The sequence below is a fragment of the Chrysemys picta genome, chromosome 1 (assembly GCF_011386835.1).
Source record: "Chrysemys picta bellii isolate R12L10 chromosome 1, ASM1138683v2, whole genome shotgun sequence".
NCBI classification, from domain to species: domain Eukaryota; kingdom Metazoa; phylum Chordata; order Testudines; family Emydidae; genus Chrysemys; species Chrysemys picta.
In genome coordinates, this window is record NC_088791.1 from 235,414,787 (window position 1) to 235,435,850 (window position 21,064).

Here is a 21,064-nt window from a genome sequence, read left to right on the forward strand (position 1 = left end):
AAAGAGTAGACATGATATACCTTCATTTTAGTAAAAAGCAACAGAGGGTCCTGTGGCACCTTTAAGACTAACAGAAGTATTGGGAGCATAAGATTTCGTGGGTAAGAACCTCACTTCTTCAGATGCAAGTGAGGTTCTTACGCACGAAAGCTTATGCTCCCAATACTTCTGTTAGTCTTAAATGTGCCACAGGACCCTCTGTTGCTTTTTACAGATTCAGACTAACACGGCTACCACTCTGATACTTCATTTTAGTAAGGATTTTAGCACAATCCAACATGACATTCTCATAAGCAACTAGGGAAACGTGGTGTAGATTAAATTACTATAAAGTGGATGCAAAACTAGTTGAAAGATCATACTCAAAGAGTAGTTATCAATGGTTCATTATCAAACTGGGGGGACACATCTAGCGAGTCCCTCAGGGGTCTGTCCTGGGGCCAATGCAGTCATTATCCAATGACTTGGATAATGGAGTGGAGAGTATGCTTATAAAATTTGCAGATGACATCACACTGGATGGGAGCAGGCAGAGACCCAGCAAGAGTACTATGGAGGTTCCCCATACATTCTAATCCTGTTGGTACTGGTGATGTCAGCAGACTGCTTTTTAGGATTTGAACTCTGGATGATGTTGTCTGTTGACTGATTGGTTATTTACCCCAGCCTCATCCTTCCCCTCTCCTCACAGTCCCTCTGCTGCCTGCAAAAAAACTGTCATCATTATTGATCATGGTGGTCAGAATTTAATTTACATTTGTTAGATTAGAGGAGTTATCTGCCAATGAAGGTGACTAGTGGTGTTTCCAAAACCAGATTTTAAGACGAGCTCATGATGTAACAGTTTGAGTAACCAAGTATTTAGTTAACATTGATTTATTTGCTTTGTTCATGTGTTCAGGTGCAACTGGTATTGAAGACCGTTTACAAGATGGTGTCCCAGAAACCATTGCAAACTTACGTAAAGCTGGGCTGCAAATTTGGATTCTCACTGGAGACAAGCAAGAAACAGCTATTAATATAGCTTATGCATGCAAGCTACTAGATCATGATGAGGAAATCATCACCTTGAATGCTGAATCACTGGTAAACAGATCCTTGTCAGATGGTTAAATGTTAGGTTGAAGTCCAAATGTGAACTAGTTTTGCTTTGATTTTGGCAGCTGCAGTTAAAAGGTTGATTGCTTTCATCTTCTTTTTTATCTTTCTTCTTCCTGTTCAATCTATATTTTGGAGCTAGGATTTGTATGTGGATATTTATTTATTAATTATTTATACTCCCATGTGGTGGGGCTTCAGCTTTCTGCCCTGGGCCCTAGCAAGTCTAATGCTGGCCCTTCTTGGTGGACCTCCTGAAACCTGCTCGCACTCCCAACAGGGGGCCCCGGATCCCTGGTTGAGAGCCACTGGGACATACTATAGTAAGGTACATGCCGGGACATAGTACAGGGGAACCCCATTATAACGCGCCCCGCGATACTGCAAATTCGGTTATAACACGGGGCGAGTCTGGCCCCGGCGGTTGCAGCAGGCGTGGGGCATTTGGGATCCATGCCCATGCGGCTGCAGCAGGAGTGACTCTCCCTGCAGCCCCGGAGGGCCTCTGGGGTTCTCACCTCTGTCCCTGGCAGGGCCAGCTCCAGCCCGCCCCGGCGGCTGCAGCCAGCGGTCCGGCTGGGAGAGCAGGGCTGCCGCGGTCCGGCCGGAGGTCTGGCCAGGGTCGCGGGGCGGGGCTGCGGGGCTGCCACGCTCCAGCCAGCGTCCAGCTGGTGTCGCAGAGCTGCGGGGCTGCCGCGGTCCGGCCGGGAGAGCGGTGCTACCGCGGTCCGGCCACAGGTCCAGCCGGGGCTGCGGGGCTGCTGTGGTCCAGCCGGGAGAGCGGGGCTGCTGTGCTCCGGCTGGCATTGTGGGGCTGCGGGGCTGCCGCGCTCCGGCCAGCGGTCTGGCTGGCTTTGTGGGGCTGCCATGGTCCAGCCAGTGGTCCGGCCGGCGTCGTGGGGCTGCGGGGCTGCCGCGGTCCGGCCGGGAGAGCGGGGCTGCCGCGCTCCAGCTGGCGCTCTGGCCAGAGGAGCGGGGCCCCCGAAGATGACCGCCGCCGGGGCGAATTGGCCTAAAGCTGGCCCTGCTGGCCGCCCCCCTTCTCTCTCTCCCCCCGCTGCCTCCCTCCCGCTAGCCAGGGTGCACACTCTGCTGCAAACTGAACACAAGTACAGTGGAACCCCGCTATAACGCGACCCCGCATTTACCGCAATTGAATTTTTTGGACCCCAATGATCGCATTATAGCGGAGTTCCACTTTATTCACTTATTGATTATTGGCAACCACTGAAAATACAAAAGCAATCTATCATATGTTTTTGAAGGAGAAAACAATGAATTGCCTGTTGAGAATAATTATTTTAAAACCAATGGACAGTATTACTAGATAATTCAGACTCTGCTTTATTGACTTTTTCTTTTTTTAATATATGGAGATATATCTATCTCATAGAGCTGGAAGGGACCCTGAAAGGTCATTGAGTCCAGCCCCCTGCCTTCACTAGCAGGACCAAATACTGATTTTGCCTCAGATCCCTAAGTGGCCCCCTTAAAGACTGAACTCACAATCCTGGGGTTAGCAGGCTAATGCTCAAACCACTGAGCTATCCCTTCCTTCCGTTTCATTTGAGGGTAAGAAAAATGTTTGAATTTCAGTGCTTATAGTCATGATGGCCTGATAACCTGAGATACGGTCAGGCATTGCTCAGCTTGTCTTAAATACACAATAGCAAGGGGTTTGCTGATATGGTCAAACATAGAAGGAACCAGGTTGATAGCACCAAAGAAATTGAATGTGGTGATTAAATCAGTTTTCAAATCCAGAACTGGAGGTAGACTAGCACTATCCAACTACAACTCCTTTCTAAAGGAAGGAAAAGATAACTATTGTCCATTCTTAGTGTAGCAAGTTAGCTGGTAAATTGATTTCCTATGATTTCACTTCTTCTGATAACTTGAAAAATATTTTGCTACAAGACTGGTAGTATTTTATCTTAAATGTTCATATGTTAGTAATACATTCTGTTAATTAAGTTTGGTTGAGATATAGATTTTAAAATAAGTTAAATAACCTTTAATTGGCATTTACAAATACCTGATCAATGATTTGATTAATAGGCATTCTGTGATGCTCATCACAATAGTTAGCTCAGCACTGGATTCTTATTCTATCACATGTCAATTCTGCTATTCTGAGGACAAGCTGAAAGAAATCAGTTTAAAAGACAGCACTGCAGGTTAAAAAGTAAACAGAATTGCTTTTAAGCCCTTTATTTATCCATTGCTGGCAGTATCTTCTGCAACAAAAATTAAATGTTTTTAGATGGGGTAAAGAAGGAGGAAAGAATAATAGAAATAAAAATTGTCGAAGTGGAATCAATAGTGCAGACTCTCATGTTCCCCATTTCTAAATTTATAACAAGCACAGTAAGTTGATTACATGGTCCCACAGCAGCAACTTTCATTTAAACATATTTATTTTTGTATTGTATTTCAGGAGACAAGTGCTGCTCTGCTGGACCACTGTCTGCAATATATAGAGTCTAAATTTTCAAACAACACAATCGACAAGACTGCTGGAAACACAACAGTTGGGTTTTGCCCTCTCTCTCCACCTTCATCTTCAGTGCATTCCAGCTTGGGCCTAGTGATTGATGGAAAGACTCTGGCTTATGCACTGGATAAAACACTAGAAGACAAATTTCTTTCACTAGCCAGGAGATGTCGCTCAGTTCTGTGTTGTCGCTCTACCCCACTGCAAAAAAGCATGGTAGTAAAACTAGTCCGAGATAAACTCAAAGCAATGACCTTGGCAATAGGCAAGTATCTCCATTTAAATGAGCCTGTATTTACATGCATACACCCCTTATGGATTTCCCTTTTCTTCTGGACACTTTAGAAACCTAAAACCTTCAATTTTAGTTTGAAAATGCTTCTGTGAGCTTAAGAGCATTTATTCCAAACAAAAATAGAGTTTCTAAGGTGACATCTGGGATTACTTCCTGCAGAAGCTGGCCAAATGGAGCTGGTCTACTCCACAATGGTACTTGAATAGAGCAACATTTTGTAAAGAATTGAGTGAGCTGACACCATTGACCACTGCTTTGCAGTATATATCAGGACAAATCTGTGTTCAGCGTCATTTCAGCTACTCATGATTAAACCCAAGGCCTTCAATTTTTTATCATGAGTAGGTGACGGTGCTGAACACCAGTTGTCCGGGACTACAGTGATTGTAAAGTTGTGATCAGCATCATGTCAGCTAACATAGTTCTTCAGAACCATTTTCCATTATGTGGTACTCTTTGTCAGTCAGACAGTTCAGAATCCTGCAGCACCCACAAGGTTCCTGCATTTTAAATTGAGAAAGCTCTGCTTATTCCTCACACAACCCTCCTTTCCCCATTCTGAGTCTAATGTCATAGAGTTTATCCCATTGTGCCCAGCCTCATGCCCAATTTTAGGGTCCCTTAATACTTCCAGTCAGTTAGTTTGCAGCAGGAATGTTTTCAGGAGTTTGTTTCCCTATTGCACATGGACTTCTTAGGGTATGTCTACACTACGGGATTAATCCGAATTTACAGAATTCGAATTTTGGAAACAGATTGTATAAAGTCGAATGTATGCGGCCACACTAAGCACATTAATTCGGCGGTGTGCGTCCATGTACCGGGGCTAGCGTCGATTTCCGGAGCGTTGCACTGTGGGTAGTTATCCCATAGCTATCCCATAGTTCCTGCAGTCTCCCCCGCCCATTGGAATTCTGGGTTGAGATCCCAGTGCCTGATGGGGCAAAAAACATTGTCGCAGGTGGTTCTGGGTACAGCCTCACCCCTCCCTCCATGAAAGCAACGGCAGACAACCGTTTCGTGCCTTTTTTCCTGGGTGAACACTGCAGATGCCATACCACGGCAAGTATGGAGCCCGCTCAGCTCAAGACAGCAGTCATGAACATTGTAAACACCTCACGCATTCTCGTGCAGTTTATGCTGAACCAGGACCAGAAAAACGAGGCGAGGAGGAGGCAGCGACGGCAGCACAGCGACAAGAGTGATGAGGATATGGACATGGACACAGAATTCTCTCAAACCGCGGGCCCCGGTGCTTTGGAGATCATGTTGTTAATGGGGCAGGTTCTATCCGTGGAACGCCGATTCTGAGCCCGGGAAACAAGCACAGACTGGTGGGACCGCATAATGTTGCAGGTGTGGGACGATTCCCAGTGGCTGCGAAACTTTCGCATGCGTAAGGGCACTTTCATGGAACTTTGTGACTTGCTGTCCCCTGCCCTGAAGCGCCAGAATACCAAGATGAGAGCAACCCTCACAGTTGAGAAGCGAGTGGCGATAGCCCTGTGGAAGCTTGCAACGCCAGACAGCTACCGGTCAGTCGGGAATCAATTTGGAGTGGTTTCAGAGTAGCAGCCGTGTTAGTCTGTATCCGCAAAAAGAAGAACAGGAGTACTTGTGGCACCTTAGAGACTAACAAATTTATTAGAGCATAAGCTTTCGTGGACTACAGCCCACTTCTTCGGATGCATCCGAAGAAGTGGGCTGTAGTCCACGAAAGCTTATGCTCTAATAAATTTGTTAGTCTCTAAGGTGCCATAATTTGGAGTGGGCAAATCTACTGTGGGGGCTGCTGTGATGCAAGTAGCCAAAGCAATCACTGAGCTGCTGCTACGAAAGGTAGTGACTCTGGGAAATGTGCAGGTCATAGTGGATGGCTTTGCTGCAATGGGATTCCCTAACTGTGGTGGGGTGATAGATGGAACCCATATCCCTATCTTGGCACCAGAGCACCAGGGTACCCAGTACATAAACCACAAGGGGTACTTTTCAATGGTGCTGCAAGCACTGGTGGATCACAAGGGACGTTTCACCAACATCAACGTGGGCTGGCCTGGAAGGGTTCATGATGCTCACGTCTTCAGGAACACTACTCTGTTTAAATGGCTGCTGCAAGGGACTTACTTCCCGGACCAGAAATGCCAATAGTTATCCTTGGGGACCCAGCCTACCCCTTAATGCCATGGCTCATGAAGCCATACACAGGCAGCCTGGACAGGAGTCAGGAGCTGTTCAACTACAGGCTGAGCAAGTGCAGAATGGTGGTAGAATGTGCATTTGGACGTTTAAAAGGTCGCTGGCGATCGTTACTGACTCGCTCAGACCTCAGCCAAACCAATATCCCCATTGTTATTGCTGCTTGCTGTGTGCTCCACAATCTCTGTGAAAGTAAGCAGGAGACCTTTATGGCGGGGTGGGAGGCTGAGGCAAATCGCCTGGCTGCTGATTACGTGCAGCCAGACACCAGGGCAATTAGAAGAGCACACCAGGAAGCGCTGCGCATCAGAGAAGCTTTGAAAACCAGTTTCATGACTGGCCAGGCTACAGTGTGAAATTTCTGCTTGTTTCTCCTTGATGAAAACCCGCCCCTTTATTGACTCATTCTCTGTAAGGAACCCACCCTCCCCCTTCGATCACAGCTTGCTTTCAAAGGAAATAAAGTCACTATCGTTTAAAAATCATTTATTCTTTATTAATTGATTATAAAAAGAGGGAGAGAACCCGGGTGGGGTTTGGGAGGAGGATCGGCGGGAAGGAAAAGGCCACTAAAAAAAGGTTAAAAAAATGACAGCCTTTTGCTTGGGCTGTCCACTGCGGTGGAATGGGAGGGTGCACAGAGCCTCCCCCTCCTCCCCGCGTTCTTACACGTCTGGGTGAGGAGGCTATGGAACATGGGGGGGGGTATACGGGGGCTGTAGCACCAGTCTGTGGTCCTGCTGCTGTTCCTGAAGCTCCACCAGACGCTGGAGCATGTCTGTTTGCTCATGCAGCAGCCGCAGCGTTGCATCCTGCCTCCTCTGATCTTCCTCCTGCCACCTCTCATCTTGAGTGTCTCTCCTCTCCTCATGTTGGTCCCTCCTGTCCTCACGTTCACTGGCATCTTTCCTATACTTTGAATCTGTGTCCTTCCACTCATTCAGATGAGCTCTTTCACTGCGGGTGGATTCCATGATTTCCGCAAACATCTCGTCTCGCGTCCTCTTTTTCCGACGCCTTATCTGAGATAGCCTTCGGGACGGAGGAGGGAAGCTTGAAAAATTTGCAGCTGCTGGAGGGAGGGAAAAAAGGAGAGAATTTTTTAAACAGATACATTTTATAGAACAATGCTTATACTCTTTCATGGTGAACAACACTATTCACATTACATAGCACATGTGATTTCTGTGCAAGGTCGCATTTTGCCTCTTAATATTGAATACCTGTGGCTTTGCTGCTAGAGATCACAGATGCAGGTCCGGGCAACAGAATTCGGCTTGCATGCGGCCATTGTAAGCCATTGTCTTTCGGCTTCTGCGCCCTCCTTTCCCACATACCAAGCAAAGCCCATTGAGTGCTGCGGTTTTCCTGTTAACCTTCAGCAGCAGAAAACAAACTAACCGCCCCACATCCAATTCTCTGGATGATCAATTTACCCCTCCCCCCACCACGTGGCTGGTATCAGGGAAGATCCCTGCTAGCCAAACACGAAAAGCTCAGGGCCAGTTCCGCCCCCCCCACCCCCCGCGCTTGGTTAACTGCAGGGAAGGATTTCTTTTCAGCCACAGGCAAACAGCCCAGTATGAACGGCCACCTCTGTCCTCTTAATTAAATTCCCGTATTTCAACCAGGTTACCATGAGCGATATCACTCTCCTGAGGATTACACAGCGAGATAAAGAACGGATATTGCTTGAATGCCAGCAAACACCGGGACCATACACTGCCAGGCTTTGTCATGCAATGATACCAAATTACTTGCTATTAGCATGGCATGGTCAAGTGTCCTACCATGGAGGACGGAATAAGGCTGCACTGCCCAGAAACCTTGTGGAAAGGCTTTTGGAGTACCTCCAGGAGAGCTTCATGGAGATGTCCCTGGAGGATTTCCGCTCCATCCCCAGACACGTTAACAGACTTTTCCAGTAGCTGTACTGGCCACGAATGCATCCCAAGTCCTCAGGGCAAAGTAATCATTAAAAAACACTTGCTTTTAAAACAAGTTTTATATTTTAAAAGGTAAACTCACCTGAGGTCCCTTCCATGGGGTCATTGGTCTTGGATACTGGCTTGGGAGGGTACTTCAGGCAGGCTGAGAAAAAGATCCTGGCTGTTGGGGAGAACGGAGTGCTGTGTGCTCTCCACAAGCTCGTCTTCCTCCTCCTCCTCCTCCTCCTCTTCCCTGTCCGCAGAATCCTCAGGTGTGGCTGATGAGATTACCCTCGCCTCGGAATCCATGGTCAGAGGTGGGGTAGTGGTGGCTGCCCCGCCTAGATGTGCATGCAGCTCCGCGTAGAAGCGGCATGTCCGCGGCTCTGACCCGGAGCGACCGTTTGCCTCCTTTATTTTTTGATAGGCTTGTCTGAGCTCCTTGACTTTCACGCAGCACTGATCTGAGTCCCTATTATGTCCTCTCTCCATCATGCCCTTGGAGATTTTTTCAAAAGTTTTGGCATTTCGTGTTTTCGAACGAAGTTCTGCTAGCACTGAATCCTCTCCCCATATAGCGATCAGATCCAGTACCTCCCGTACGGTCCATGCTGGTGCTCTTTTTCGATTATCGACCTGCATGGTTACCTGTGCTGATGAGCTCTTTGTGGTCACCTGTGCTGTCCTGTGCTGGGCAAACAGGAAATGAAATTCAAATGTTCGCGGGGCTTTTCCTGTCTACCTGGCCAGTGCATCCGAGTTCAGATTGCTGTCCAGAGTGGTCACAATGGTGCACTGTGGGATAGCTCTCGGAGGTCAATACCATCGAATTGCGGCCACACTAACCCTAATTCGAAATGGCAATATCGATTTCGGCGCTACTCCGCTCATCGGGGAGGAGTACAGAAATCGATTTTAAAAGCCGTTTATTTCAAAATAAATGGCTTCGTTGTGTGGACAGGTGCAGGGTTAATTCGATTTAACGCTGCTAAATCCGAATTAAACTCATAGTGTAGACCAGGCCTTAGTATCCATGCAACACAGACATGATCTCTGTATTCCAGGTCCCATTAAAGAGACTCACTCATACAGAAGTACTCAGTTTATGTTTCCTTGGCATGGTATAGCAAAAACCTAGATAGATAGACGTTAAGGGCTTGGTGGTCCCTTCTAGGGCTTTGAAACTGTAGTTCCGTGAAGTACAGGTGTTTCAAACCTGGTCCCTACACCATCCTTTCTCACTGATGCTTTACAGTCACCTATTTTTTCCTTTGTTTTTCTGCCATTAATCATCACTGCTTTATTAATATCAAACAATGTTGCATCCTATTGTTACTAGGTGATGGAGCTAATGATGTCAGCATGATCCAGGTGGCAGACGTGGGTGTGGGGATCTCTGGTCCAGAGGGCATGCAGGTAATGTGGGTTGTTTATTGAAAAGTTTCCCCAGGAAAAAGTTGGACCAAATGTTTTCCGTATGTCCGCTTGCATCTTGCCTCCCAGTCAGTGAGAGCAAGTTACCTCTTGACAGACAGCAAAAGTAAACGAGCACGTTGCAAGCTGCCCTGAGGTGTACCAGTTGGGATTTGTAAAAAATCACTTATGCTTGAGTTCAAGCATATGTTTCTTATCCAATCTGTGGTGAGCTTAAACATTTTACATTCACCTCATAAAACACAAATTACAGGAGGTCTTTTGGCACATTTACTTCTTAAAGAAATCAGTTATTAATTTTAAAAATCCCTCAGCTATGTCCTATTTCTATAATAAATAAAGATTAAATTGACTTCCCCCTCTTTCATTTTCCTCCTCTGGCTTTTATTCTTCTGATCTCCTGCACTGGTCCTGTAAAATTATCCTCTGGTGTGGCTGGACAAATCTATTTACCTAAAGCAGCTAAGATAGGTGGCACTGAAGAGTATAAGCCTCAGAAGGCTGCATATCCCACTTGTGCTCCAAGCCAACTTATTGAGACAATATGCCTAAGTAGTGCACAAGGCCTGCTCTCCTCTCCCTGCTGGCACATGCAGGTTGGATATGAGTTTTGCTCTACAGCCCTTGGAATGTGAGTAGCTGCAGCGAGAGTTAAGGGAGTGCTAGTTTGGGTGGCGAGGGGAGCTCAGCCCCCTGATTGTCATACAGTCCATGTAAAACCTTTTCTCTGTTTGTCTGTCAATCAGCTGGGAAGAAGCTGCCCCTGCTGAGATTTTTTGGGGATTCACTCAGTATGCCTGTGTCTCTAGCCATCATTCCAGACCGCCTGATTGCTATATATGGCAGGGCAGTTGGGTAGTAAAAGATGAAACCTTGGGCTAAGACTGAAATAGGTTTTTTTTAACAGGGCTTTCTGCTGTAATCAGGATGAGAGTAAGGAGTAAACTCAGCAGATGCTGAGCCTGGGAGCCTCACACAGCTTCCCCAGGCTTTACAAGCATGGGGGGACATTTGGGTTGAATAGAGCCTAACAAGCGTGGAATCCTGAGCAGGCTGTTGTATGAGGGCCCATTCCAAGGCCTACTGAAGTCAGTGGGAGTCTTTCCATTGCACTTTGAATCGGCTCCTAGCATCTCTGCGTGAACTCAAACCCCTGATTTCTCATGAACATCATTTTAGTTCCCAGATATAATACTCCACGTCTCTCATTCTCTCTGTCTCTTCTTTTTCCTCCTTCCAATTCCTCTTTTCAGTTGATCTTGTAATTCTGGGACATCTGGTCTTTCAGTGTCCCTAGCCATTTCAGTGCATTCTGCTCTGAAAGCTTGTCACTTTGCTTGTTATTCCATTAAACCACCTGGATTATTTCTCTTTTTATGTTTATTTTTTAATGAATGTTCACACATAGTGGGAAGGGTTATGGATCCCCTGCCTTTGATCGCAGGGTTCTGTAGGAAATCATGCATGCCTTTGTATAATAAGCAGCTGTCAAAATTGTATACATGCAGGTACTTCAAAGGAGTCAAGCATCTGGATCTCTCAGACAGCAAACTGGCTGATTTATTTTTCTTTCACATGCTATGGAAGGAGCAGCATGGAGCATGAACCACGCTTTCCTATGCAAAACCTGGGGGGTGGAGGAGAATGAAAATGTCAAGTCCAAGCTGATATTTTGGGATAAGATAAACATGCAAGTGTAATTGGTTAAACTATCTTTCCATTCCTTCCTCCATATCAAAAATAGACCTTTAAAAACTCTTAGAATGTGTTTTGGAATAATTTGGTGGAAACACAAAATAAAGAAAAGTAAACAATTTTACCTCATCATTCCATAATAGAATTAGAAAACGGGTAGGGGCGAAGGAAACAGATGTAGGCATCCTTGTGAATGAATAAGACAATAAACAAAATGTAAATTTAAAAAGCAATACAACTGTAGGTGGAATCTGTGGCCAACTCAATGCCCTGGAGGGATCTAAAGCAACTGATATCCTGCTCCATTCATGGTGAGGTCTTAAATCTTGGGCATACTTTACCTTGAAATTTAGGCAGTCAAAAGTAGTTATGATATAGAAAGAAATGGTGGTGATTCATACCATAGATGTGATTTGGCAGGTTCTAAAATTTCAGGGGAACCTCTTCTGTAATGATTTCTCACAATTTAGGGAACGTGAATATAGTTAAAACAAATTTCCTCAGAATACTGAGATCTCAGGGGAATGTGGGTTGGGCAAATCTTTGTAAGTCAAGATCATGATCATTAATTAAAATAAATTATTTGGGTGTTTTGCCTTTTTAACTCCACTAATTGTAATGTAGCATATTATTATTTATCTCAGTCATTTGAATCCCTCCTGAAAACTCCCTTCTTCTGCACAAAATAATACTGTCTTCTTTGTATTTCTTAAAAAGAGAAAAGCTCACAGCCATCATCTATGAGCATCTGTGCAATCGCACAACTATAACTCTTGGTCCTTCCTCACCCCACTTCCTTCCTATGGTTTGTCACTCATGTCACCATCTGTAGTAGTGTAGATTGTGATCTTTTAGGAGCAAGGACACTGTCATTTTGTGTATTCTCTGAAGCACCTGGTTTGCTTTGGGGCACTATAAAATTATAACAATTTGTGAAAGCATTGAGGAAACAATGGGCCAGACTCTTTCACTTGCACCAGGGTGTAACTAATCCAACTCCATTGGACTTTAATGGAGTTACTCTTGCTTTACGTTTGTGGATGTTTGCAGGATACTCAAATGCACTGTCTGTGTGTCTTAGGTGACACTTTACAATAATGATTTCAACTCTTCTTTCATTGAAGGCAGTGATGGCGAGTGACTTTGCAGTCCCAAGATTTCGGCATTTGGAAAAGCTCTTGCTTGTTCACGGGCACTGGTGTTATTCCCGGCTTGCCAATATGGTGCTGTATTTCTTCTACAAAAATGCAGTAAGTGTTTGACTTGACAGTTTTGTGGCTCTGCGTGTTTCCAGGGTTTATTTTGTGTGAAATGCGTATGAGGTCAGCCTTCAAATGGTTTATAAATAAGCTGCAAAGAAGCTTGCAGAGTTGAAAGACAGCTGGCTGCCATTCACAGGAATAGAGGCCCCACTCTGTGACAGCGACAGTGTGCTGCAGAATGTGCAAATTAGGTAACATGTATAAGAAGTGCTGCTTAACAAAAGTGTCTTTATAGAGCAGTACCTTTCGCAAAAATCTAGCTGGCTAGATATAGGAGCCTTTAACGCCAAGTCCACCCTGTGCTGGTCAGAAGTAGTAGTGGATGTGTTTTCTCTTCCTAATCCTGTTTTATAATTCCTTGTGCAAACTGTAAATTGTCCCCAGTGATCTGAGCTAATTTGGGCCATCTATACTTATCAGCCAAGCATATTGGAAGTGTTTTTTTTTTCCCCTGACTTCCTTCAGCCAAATAAATACACTGTGAAAGGAGCACACTGCAATACATATCCAAGTATGGGCCTGAATCTCCTCCCAGTTACACCAGTGCCAGTCATGAATAACTCCATTACTAGATACGGGGTTATTAGAAACCCACCTCCTCAGCCCTGCCTGAGTCCCTTTGTATCACTCACACAATACTCGAAGATGCAGCTGAGGATTCCTTTAGCACAGAAGAATCATTGACCGTGTGCCAAAGGTTGCTGATCCCTGTCTCAGTCCAAAGGTAACTTTTAATTGGCATGGGATAGGACTGTATTTTTCCTCAAATTGCTGACCAGGATAGGAACACCGTGTGTGCTAGGTAAATAATAAAAATAATCATTGGTTGAACTATATTGGCATTAACATGGGCACGATAAAAATATTCTAAGCCTGTTCTGATCAAGAATGTCATACTTGCATGCATTCAAAAAATAATCAAAGTAAACACTTCCAAATTCTGAAGTTCTAAAGATCTCACTGAGCCTTAAAAAGCAAGCCAAATTTGAAAAGTTGGCCTATCCTAGTGCTGCTACCATTGGTGGAGCTGCACCTGTGGTAATGCAATGGCAGGAAACTTACAGAAAAATGCTGGTGTACACAGGCTCATGGTTCTAGGCTTGATCCTGAAATGTGCTGAGCATCTGCGCCTTCCTATCCATATATTTCTGTTGTGCCCATCACCGTGATAATACTGAACCTCATCAATGAAAGTGGAATATTATACTTTCAGAGAAGTGTATTCAGAGCAATTTTATTTTTAAATCAAAACACTCTCAAGAAATATATGTAAGTACATTCCAATGATCAGCATGCAAGGATTCAATTTATACATTTGCATTTTTGTTCAATACTTGTAAAATCTTACATTCCAATACACCCCTTTCCCCATCCCCAATTACAAGTGTTATTTTTTCATGCTGTATTTAGTAAGACATCCAACTGCAGACATTTTCTGAAGCTGTTGCCCCCAGGCTTGAATGAAATTTAAGAATTTCTGTTTGTGTTTGCTCTGCTTCTGCTGTCTTCAGAGCCCGTAAGAGCAATCCTAGTTGCTACCAACCCTGAAACCACAGTGGGAAATAGAATTTATAGACCTGAATGTGTCAGACATATAGTAGCTTCCCTCAGGGAAGGAGAATTCTAACTTCTTCTAAGATGCAAGTACCGGATTCATTCACAAGGAGACCACTCTTGATGAATTGTCTACAGGGAATCAAGATAACTGTGCTGCATACATTCTGCTAGATCTCTATCTCCTCGGGTTTTTACATTTGCTTGTATTGTGTCAATTTCCATTCTGCAGTAGAACTTATCTAGCTCATAGTTTAAGCCTCGGATTGCTGCAGAAACCACGCTGCAGGATTTACAAAGGTGCTGCAGGGTAGGTCCCAGCTGGTCATATGGCTGCTTCGGGTGGCGTATAAAAGGAAGGAAAGCTGGGTCAAATGGGAGCTAAGGGAGAGGGCACAGCCTCTCCCCTCCTAGCTAGTTAAAGCAGGGAAAACCTTTCAGGAATTACAGCCAAGTATTTTCAGTTGATTTGCTTTAAATTTTTGTAATTCTTTGGTGGATAATCAGCGAGTCTGGAGAACAGGGACATAGAAGGACTGAAGCTTGGAGCTTTATTTCCTTCCCTGGCTGTAAACCTGCTCAGCAGTTTACACCTCCCTTTTCTAGGATTCAAGCTGTGGCATCCACTCTCCTCTCCAAGCTGAAACAAGCATGTCCTCATCTCCAGACACACTTTACCTCCATTTATCGGTAGATACATCACTAACAGCTGGGCTCTGTAGTTTAAATGAACCCCAGCTGTTCTACGGACACTTCGGCCTTGCTGGTCTGGTTGTCTATCCCACATACATGGTAGCAAAGTGGGTTGTGTATTTTGTCCATCCCTGGGTGACCCCAACCTAGCTGGAGGCATCATTCCCAAGACCAGGGTCATCACACTCCCTCAGTGTGAATGATTTACCTTTTCATTTTAAAGTGAGGATTGTAGAATGATACATCTCCACCCACTGTTAATCTGATGAAATTGAAAATCAAAGATATTGTGGTGGTCAAATCAAACACAACTTCACTGCAATGTATAGTTCTATCCTCCTGGCTGTGCTCTTCTCATTACAGTCTTGAAAAGAACTGAAAAGCCCAGTTATCCTCGTGCTATCTACTTTGCCTTTGTGAGCTAGCTAAGTCTCCAGAAAATTCTCAAACCAACACAAGATATTGAAATAGAAACAGGATCCTTCTTATGACAGTAATAAACAACACAAAGAGATCTACATTCATGAAATATATGTGGAATTCCACAAAAAATGGCGTCATTATTGATTTATGTTTAGCTGCATTTTGTATTCGAGAGTTATAATTGGATTGAAAATTAATTTCATGTGAGGCAAAAGCCCCAGTTGTATCCAAGACCACAATCCTGTTAAGATTTATACACATGCTTAACTTTAAGCATGAGTAGTGGGAATGGGAATAATAAATAATAGAAGATCAGGTGTCCTCAGTAAGGACTACTCATGACTTTAAGGTTAAGCACATGTGCAAGTCTTTGCAGAAGCAAAGTCAACATGATTTCACAGAGCCATGGAGAGATGATGTACTGAGATTTACACTGTTTTTTTTTCCTACTTGTTTTAAATTCCTGACTGATCATGCTTCCTGTACTGCTGTTTTGATTGCAGATGTTTGTGGCCCTTCTCTTCTGGTATCAGTTCTATTGCGGGTTCTCTGGCTCTTCAATGATTGATCAGTGGTACCTGATCTTCTTTAATGTATTATTCTCTTCTCTTCCACAACTGGTCACTGGTGTGCTGGATAAGGATATACCAGCTGAAGTGCTAATTGGTGTACCTCACCTCTACAAAAGTGGCCAGAAAATGGAGGTAAAAACTTTGCCTTTCAGAAGATTTTTTCTGATGGTCATGAGTTTAAATGAAAACCAATCTTGGTGGCAAAGGACACAATGGCACCGAATAAAACTAAAGAATGGGAGTCTGAGAAACTGTTTTTCTTGCTTGTTAGCATTTCTAGGTGTAAGTCTACACTGGGATAAAAGACCCACAGCTGGCCACGAGGAGGGAGGGTCTCAAAGCCTGGCTTCCAGTCCAAGCCCAAATATCTCCACTGCAATTTTGTAGCCTTCAGCCAGAGCCCCACAAGCCCCAGTCAGCTGACCCAAGCTCTGAGACTCGGTGTTTTCATTGCAGTATAGACATAATAATAATAATATAATAATAATAATTAATAATTAATGGAGATATCCCATCTCCTAGAACTGGAAGGGACCTTGAAAGGTCATCGAGTCCAGCCCCCTGCCATCACTAGCAGGACCAAGTACTGATTTTGCCCCAGATCCCCAAGTGGCCCCCTCAAGGATTAAACTCACAACCCTGGGTTTAGCAGGCCAATGCTCAAACCACTGAGCTATCCCTCCCCCCTATAATAATCCTAACCAAAATATCTAAATGCCAGAAACTAAATATGCAGAGTCAGAAACCCTTCATGGAAAACACATTGGCTGCAGCCCATTTCTGTGTAAACTGCAAGGAAAGGGGCAGAAGGCCATCAAGCTAGATCACTTTTGCTGATTGCAACTGCAATGTTATCATGAGGGGAGAAGGGTGGCTTCTCGGGTTAGCAAGACTATCATTGTCAAGAGATGTCTTCTTGATCAGAAGCCTTACAACAGCTTCCTCTAAGACAACTGGCACCTTGGCCTTTGAACGGAGTCATTGACTCTCCCAAGCAACAGTGCACCTAGTGCTTGGTGCATTACATTTCTAGTAATCTATCTAGATGCTATACTTGAAAGAAGAGGTGGAGAATTGCAGAACTGCTCATTTACAATGTGTTTGTCTTTATCTTCTTTTTTTAATCAGCTGTTGTTTCTGGGTTTTATATTTCCATCCTTTGGCCTGCTGCTCCAGAACATTGCAATTAAAGTTCCACCAAATAAATGCCCCTATTTACTTCCCTACTAAAAGATGACAAAAATAGATAGTCACTGATTTCGTTTAAGCTGATTTGGAGGTATTATTTGGTTTTCTTCATTGACAAACCAGTCTAAAGGATGATTGGTTTGGCAAAACAGTCAGCAGATTGACAAGAGAAATCTTTCATGTTCACAGTAGAATTCTTTCTCAAAGTTGAGTCCATTGTCCATTCTGAGGTTCTCTGAATGCTATTAAGCAATTTCATTGAATACATGTCTAAAAAGACTTATAAAAAAAATTTGCTAAACCATTCCTGCTTGTAGGTAGCCAGTAATATCCTCACTCTTCTCTTTGAAAAAGATTTTAATTGGAGCAGTCTACATGTCGTTTCATTAGACCAAAGAACACAAGAGTTTTATGAAAGTCTCATTTCTAGGCTTAGGAAACCATGAGCTAGGGGGAAAAGGAGCTTAATGAATTCATGAAAAAAAATTATCACAGGAAATGTGTAACCTGCATAAGAACATTAGTAAAATAAATGAGCATTTTACCGATCTATGTTTACAAAATGATTTCCTCTGTACCCAGTTGTTCTGTATGATAATTCATGTGAATGTAAAAAATGGTTAAATTATTTATACTAATGGGTTAGTAAAATTCAGTACTGTTTCTTAAGGACTGATTATATTGCTGTGTAAATATTCATTAAATATTGTTGTGGATTTTCCTTTCAAAGTAAGCTGCATACTTTCACATTTAATCTTTCTTGAATATATAGTCTTTCGTTTTATGTGTAGAAGACTTGGGGCCAGATTTTTAAATGAGTTTAAGTGCCTAACTCCCCACTGAAATCAGGCACCAAAATACATTTTAAAATCTGGCCCTTAAACCCCAGTCCTGCAAAGATGTAAACATGTGTTGAAGTTTGAATACCACAAGAATGTAACTCCACTGAAGTCAATAGGACTAATTATAATGCATAAAGTTAGGCATGTATACAAATCGGTGCTGGATCAAGAGCTTAGATCTAAATTATACCCTCTTGTGGAAAAACTCACAGAAGAGGATGCTTTAGAGGCAGAAATTCAGGTCATGGAAATCCCAACTAATCACTCCATCAGGAGGGTGGGGTTTGTTGGCCTCGGAAGGGAGAAGAGTGATGAGGTTCTGTACAAGCACTGGAAGAAATACATTTCAATTCAGATTTTTGTCTAGTACTAACAAATGGCTTCTTCGTTAGACTCTTACTGTATGTTTTTGTGTCACAGGAGTACCAACCACACATGTTTTGGATGAACATGATTGATGCGCTCTATCAAAGTCTAGTTTGTTTTTACATCCCTTTTTTCGTAAGTTATCCATTCAGACATCCTATTTCATGCAATGTGAGGAGCAGACCTGAAAATACAGATTAGAGTAAAGCCCCTTTCCTTCTTTTCAGACTTACTATGACTCAGAGGTGGATCTATTCTCCTGGGGAACGCCCATCACCACAATAGCTCTTTTCACCATTATATTACATTTGGCTATTGAAACCAAAACTTGGGTAAGTCATCCACATGGAAATTATATAGGAGCCTTCTGGGATATTTTACCTATTTCCTTAGTGTCACTCTTTAAAATCAAGAAAAGCGTGTGTTATTCCCTCAGCACTGTCTATTTTTATCAAGCATTTTAACCAAACATGAAAATGGTTTGAAACTGCGAGCAGTGAGCAGCTTTGTAATCCTGTTTGTAGAATAAGGATTTGTGAGATTACACTGATGTAAATACATTCTGTGCATGGATTTTGTACCAGAAAATTAAAAATCAGTTTTTGTTACTGTTTCTTCTAGACTTTGTTCCACTGGTCATCTTGTATCTTCAGTATCCTTTTATTTTTCATTGTGGCTCTGGTTTATAATGCTTCTTGCCCAATATGTTATCCTCCATCCAATCCCTACTGGACTATGGAAAAATTGATGGGAGAGCCTGTGTTTTACTTGATTTGTATTATATCACCAGTTGTTGCATTACTGCCCAGGTATAGTATCTTCCCCCTGTGTGTATATATGTTAGTGGCTCGTATACTTTGGGGTGGAATGAGAGGAAAGGCGAAGGGATGTGCCTGAATATGATTTGGGGTGAGGGGCGTTTCTAATTTTTTTCTTTTTTATTGTCAGCCAGCTGAAGTATATTATTAGCTTCATTTGATTATTTAAGGCTGCTGGCTAACAGAGTCCAATTACTTGTGTATTAGTATTATCGCTGGTGGGTAGTTATTGTAGGTCACATTATTGTCAGAGTACTCAGAGCTCTTTGGGCAATCTTTTTATTTTAAATGTCAAATCTAAAGAAAATGAATTAACTGTGGTACTTGCCTGTATGAACTCTCATTCTGTTAAAGTAATTGTATATTCTGTTCTGTGGACATTTTTCTCTTGATAAAATCTCAAGCTTATCCACTTTCTTTGATTTCTTTTCATATGTACATTTTTCCTCCTTCAGATTTCTGTACAGAACCCTTCAGGGGACTGTCTTCCCAACCCAACTTCAACTTGGACGCCAGTTGAATAGATTGCCTCCAGAGACTCGCAACCAGATTCCGAACAGGTTGAATATCAAAAAGGAAACCATTCCCCAGAAACCCCCATGTGCAGAACATTGCCCACAGAATCCTAAGTCAAATGATAGTGATTGTTTTAAGGCCTGCAACCAAACCCCCTCTTCGCAATCATCTCAGTATGGAAATGACCCAGCTTTCCCATCAAATACAAAGGCAGAACACACAACAGGACTGAGTGTTACTGCTTCTCCTCCTGGATCTCTGTTATGTGGGGGGGAAAAACACTCCTCAGAGGCAAACAGTCAAGAACGATCCCTGGGATTTCACGAAATTACTCACAACACTTCAGAGATGGAGTCAATGTCTGTAGAAGAAACGTTCCCATGGAACACAACAGTTGACCAGTCAAGCTTCAGTTTATTGAACTGGATCACATCAACTCCCCTGTTCAGTCGGTTTGGGAGAGTTTTACAACTGTCACCACATCGTTTACAAAATGAAGTACAGGACAACATGTGTGTGCTTGGCTCCATATCTTCTTTGCATCAGGATTTCAAAGGCTTAACAGGGAAGAACTCAAACGACTTCCAGGAACAACTTAAAGGGACCCCAACTAATTTCTGTAAAAGTGAAACTCTTGAAACCACCTTCTTATGACATGGGCCCTGAGTACATTTATATATTTTTTATTTGCACAGATGTATAGTGAAATTACTCTAATTGTTTCCAGAGATGAAACAGGCAATCAAAGGTACAAAAAATTATTTAAAAAATGTTGAAGTGCTGTATATTGAAATAAGAGCTTTAAATATAAAGAAGAAAATACACTTGAATTTTTTTATCTCATTTTATAAGAAAATGCAGGTTGTTTCTTTTTCAGTTGCTTCTCTTTCATTCTGGCAAGTATTGCAAGCAATGGACCTACCTACCTTGTCCAAAAGGTTTGGATTTCAGGAGCAATTATAGACATGATTATAGTTGGTTCAGCAATCAGGGAGGGGGAAAAACATAATGATAACACTACATCCCAGCAGTTTGGATAATTTGTCATCTGATTTAAAATAAAAAATCTCTGTGAGGTCTGACAATCAAGTTTTTAAGGGGAAAACTGCTGGGCAGATCTTTGAAAATATCATACCTCTTTGTAAATATTAACAGTATCTCATCACCGTATAAATACACCAGCATCTTATAAATGTCACCATAATTGAATATCTCCTCAGTAGCATTTTATTTCTCATGATAAAACAATAAAGAAATGACCATCCATAATACAAAGTGGTTGCCCAGTCTGGCGTTAATAAGAGTTCAGTGCTTCACTTGCAGTCAGTAAAAATAGCTTGCATTTGGCAGGTCGGGCCATTCCTTTTGAAAAGAAAAACTGTTTTGCTTTGTAAAGAGATGTTGAGGGGGAAAGTGATTGTATGTTGTATGTGCGGTATGATATAAGTCAGTGGGAACTGAGAGCACTCTCAGCATGCAGCAGTCTGCTCCATTGAAATGCCACAGAACTTGCTGAAGAATGTAGGTCCAGTTTGCTAAAGAATACATGGAGAGCCCTTTGTTATAGATTACAGCCTCTTTCACTTCTAGTCCAGTGACTTGAAGCCCAAGTCATTAGTGGCCATCTTTACCTCGGGAGGCTGTTTTGGATTTGCATCCATAATCACATAGCGTGTGCCATCTCCACACA

At 43.1% G+C, this 21,064-nt stretch overlaps 1 protein-coding gene across 9 annotated transcripts in view; it reads left to right on the forward strand.

The window, feature by feature from the left end:
* The window catches only part of ATP10A (ATPase phospholipid transporting 10A (putative)), a 149,772-nt gene extending 129,542 nt beyond the window's left edge, over window positions 1-20,230 (forward strand). For 7 of the 9 annotated variants that reach the window (XM_005283195.5, XM_042840825.2, XM_042840827.2 and 4 more), the window contains 9 exons: window positions 902-1,086; window positions 3,536-3,857; window positions 9,351-9,427; window positions 12,265-12,390; window positions 15,576-15,776; window positions 18,095-18,175; window positions 18,268-18,372; window positions 18,662-18,849; window positions 19,314-20,230. In XM_005283195.5, coding sequence (XP_005283252.2) covers window positions 902-1,086; window positions 3,536-3,857; window positions 9,351-9,427; window positions 12,265-12,390; window positions 15,576-15,776; window positions 18,095-18,175; window positions 18,268-18,372; window positions 18,662-18,849; window positions 19,314-20,028 — 2,000 coding nt within the window. In that variant the 3' untranslated portion in view covers window positions 20,029-20,230. The remainder of the gene's footprint in view (window positions 1-901; window positions 1,087-3,535; window positions 3,858-9,350; window positions 9,428-12,264; window positions 12,391-15,575; window positions 15,777-18,094; window positions 18,176-18,267; window positions 18,373-18,661; window positions 18,850-19,313) is intronic. The other 2 variants (XM_065580828.1, XM_065580829.1) reach the window with 2 other exon arrangements.
* Window positions 20,231-21,064: the final 834 nt, after the last annotated feature.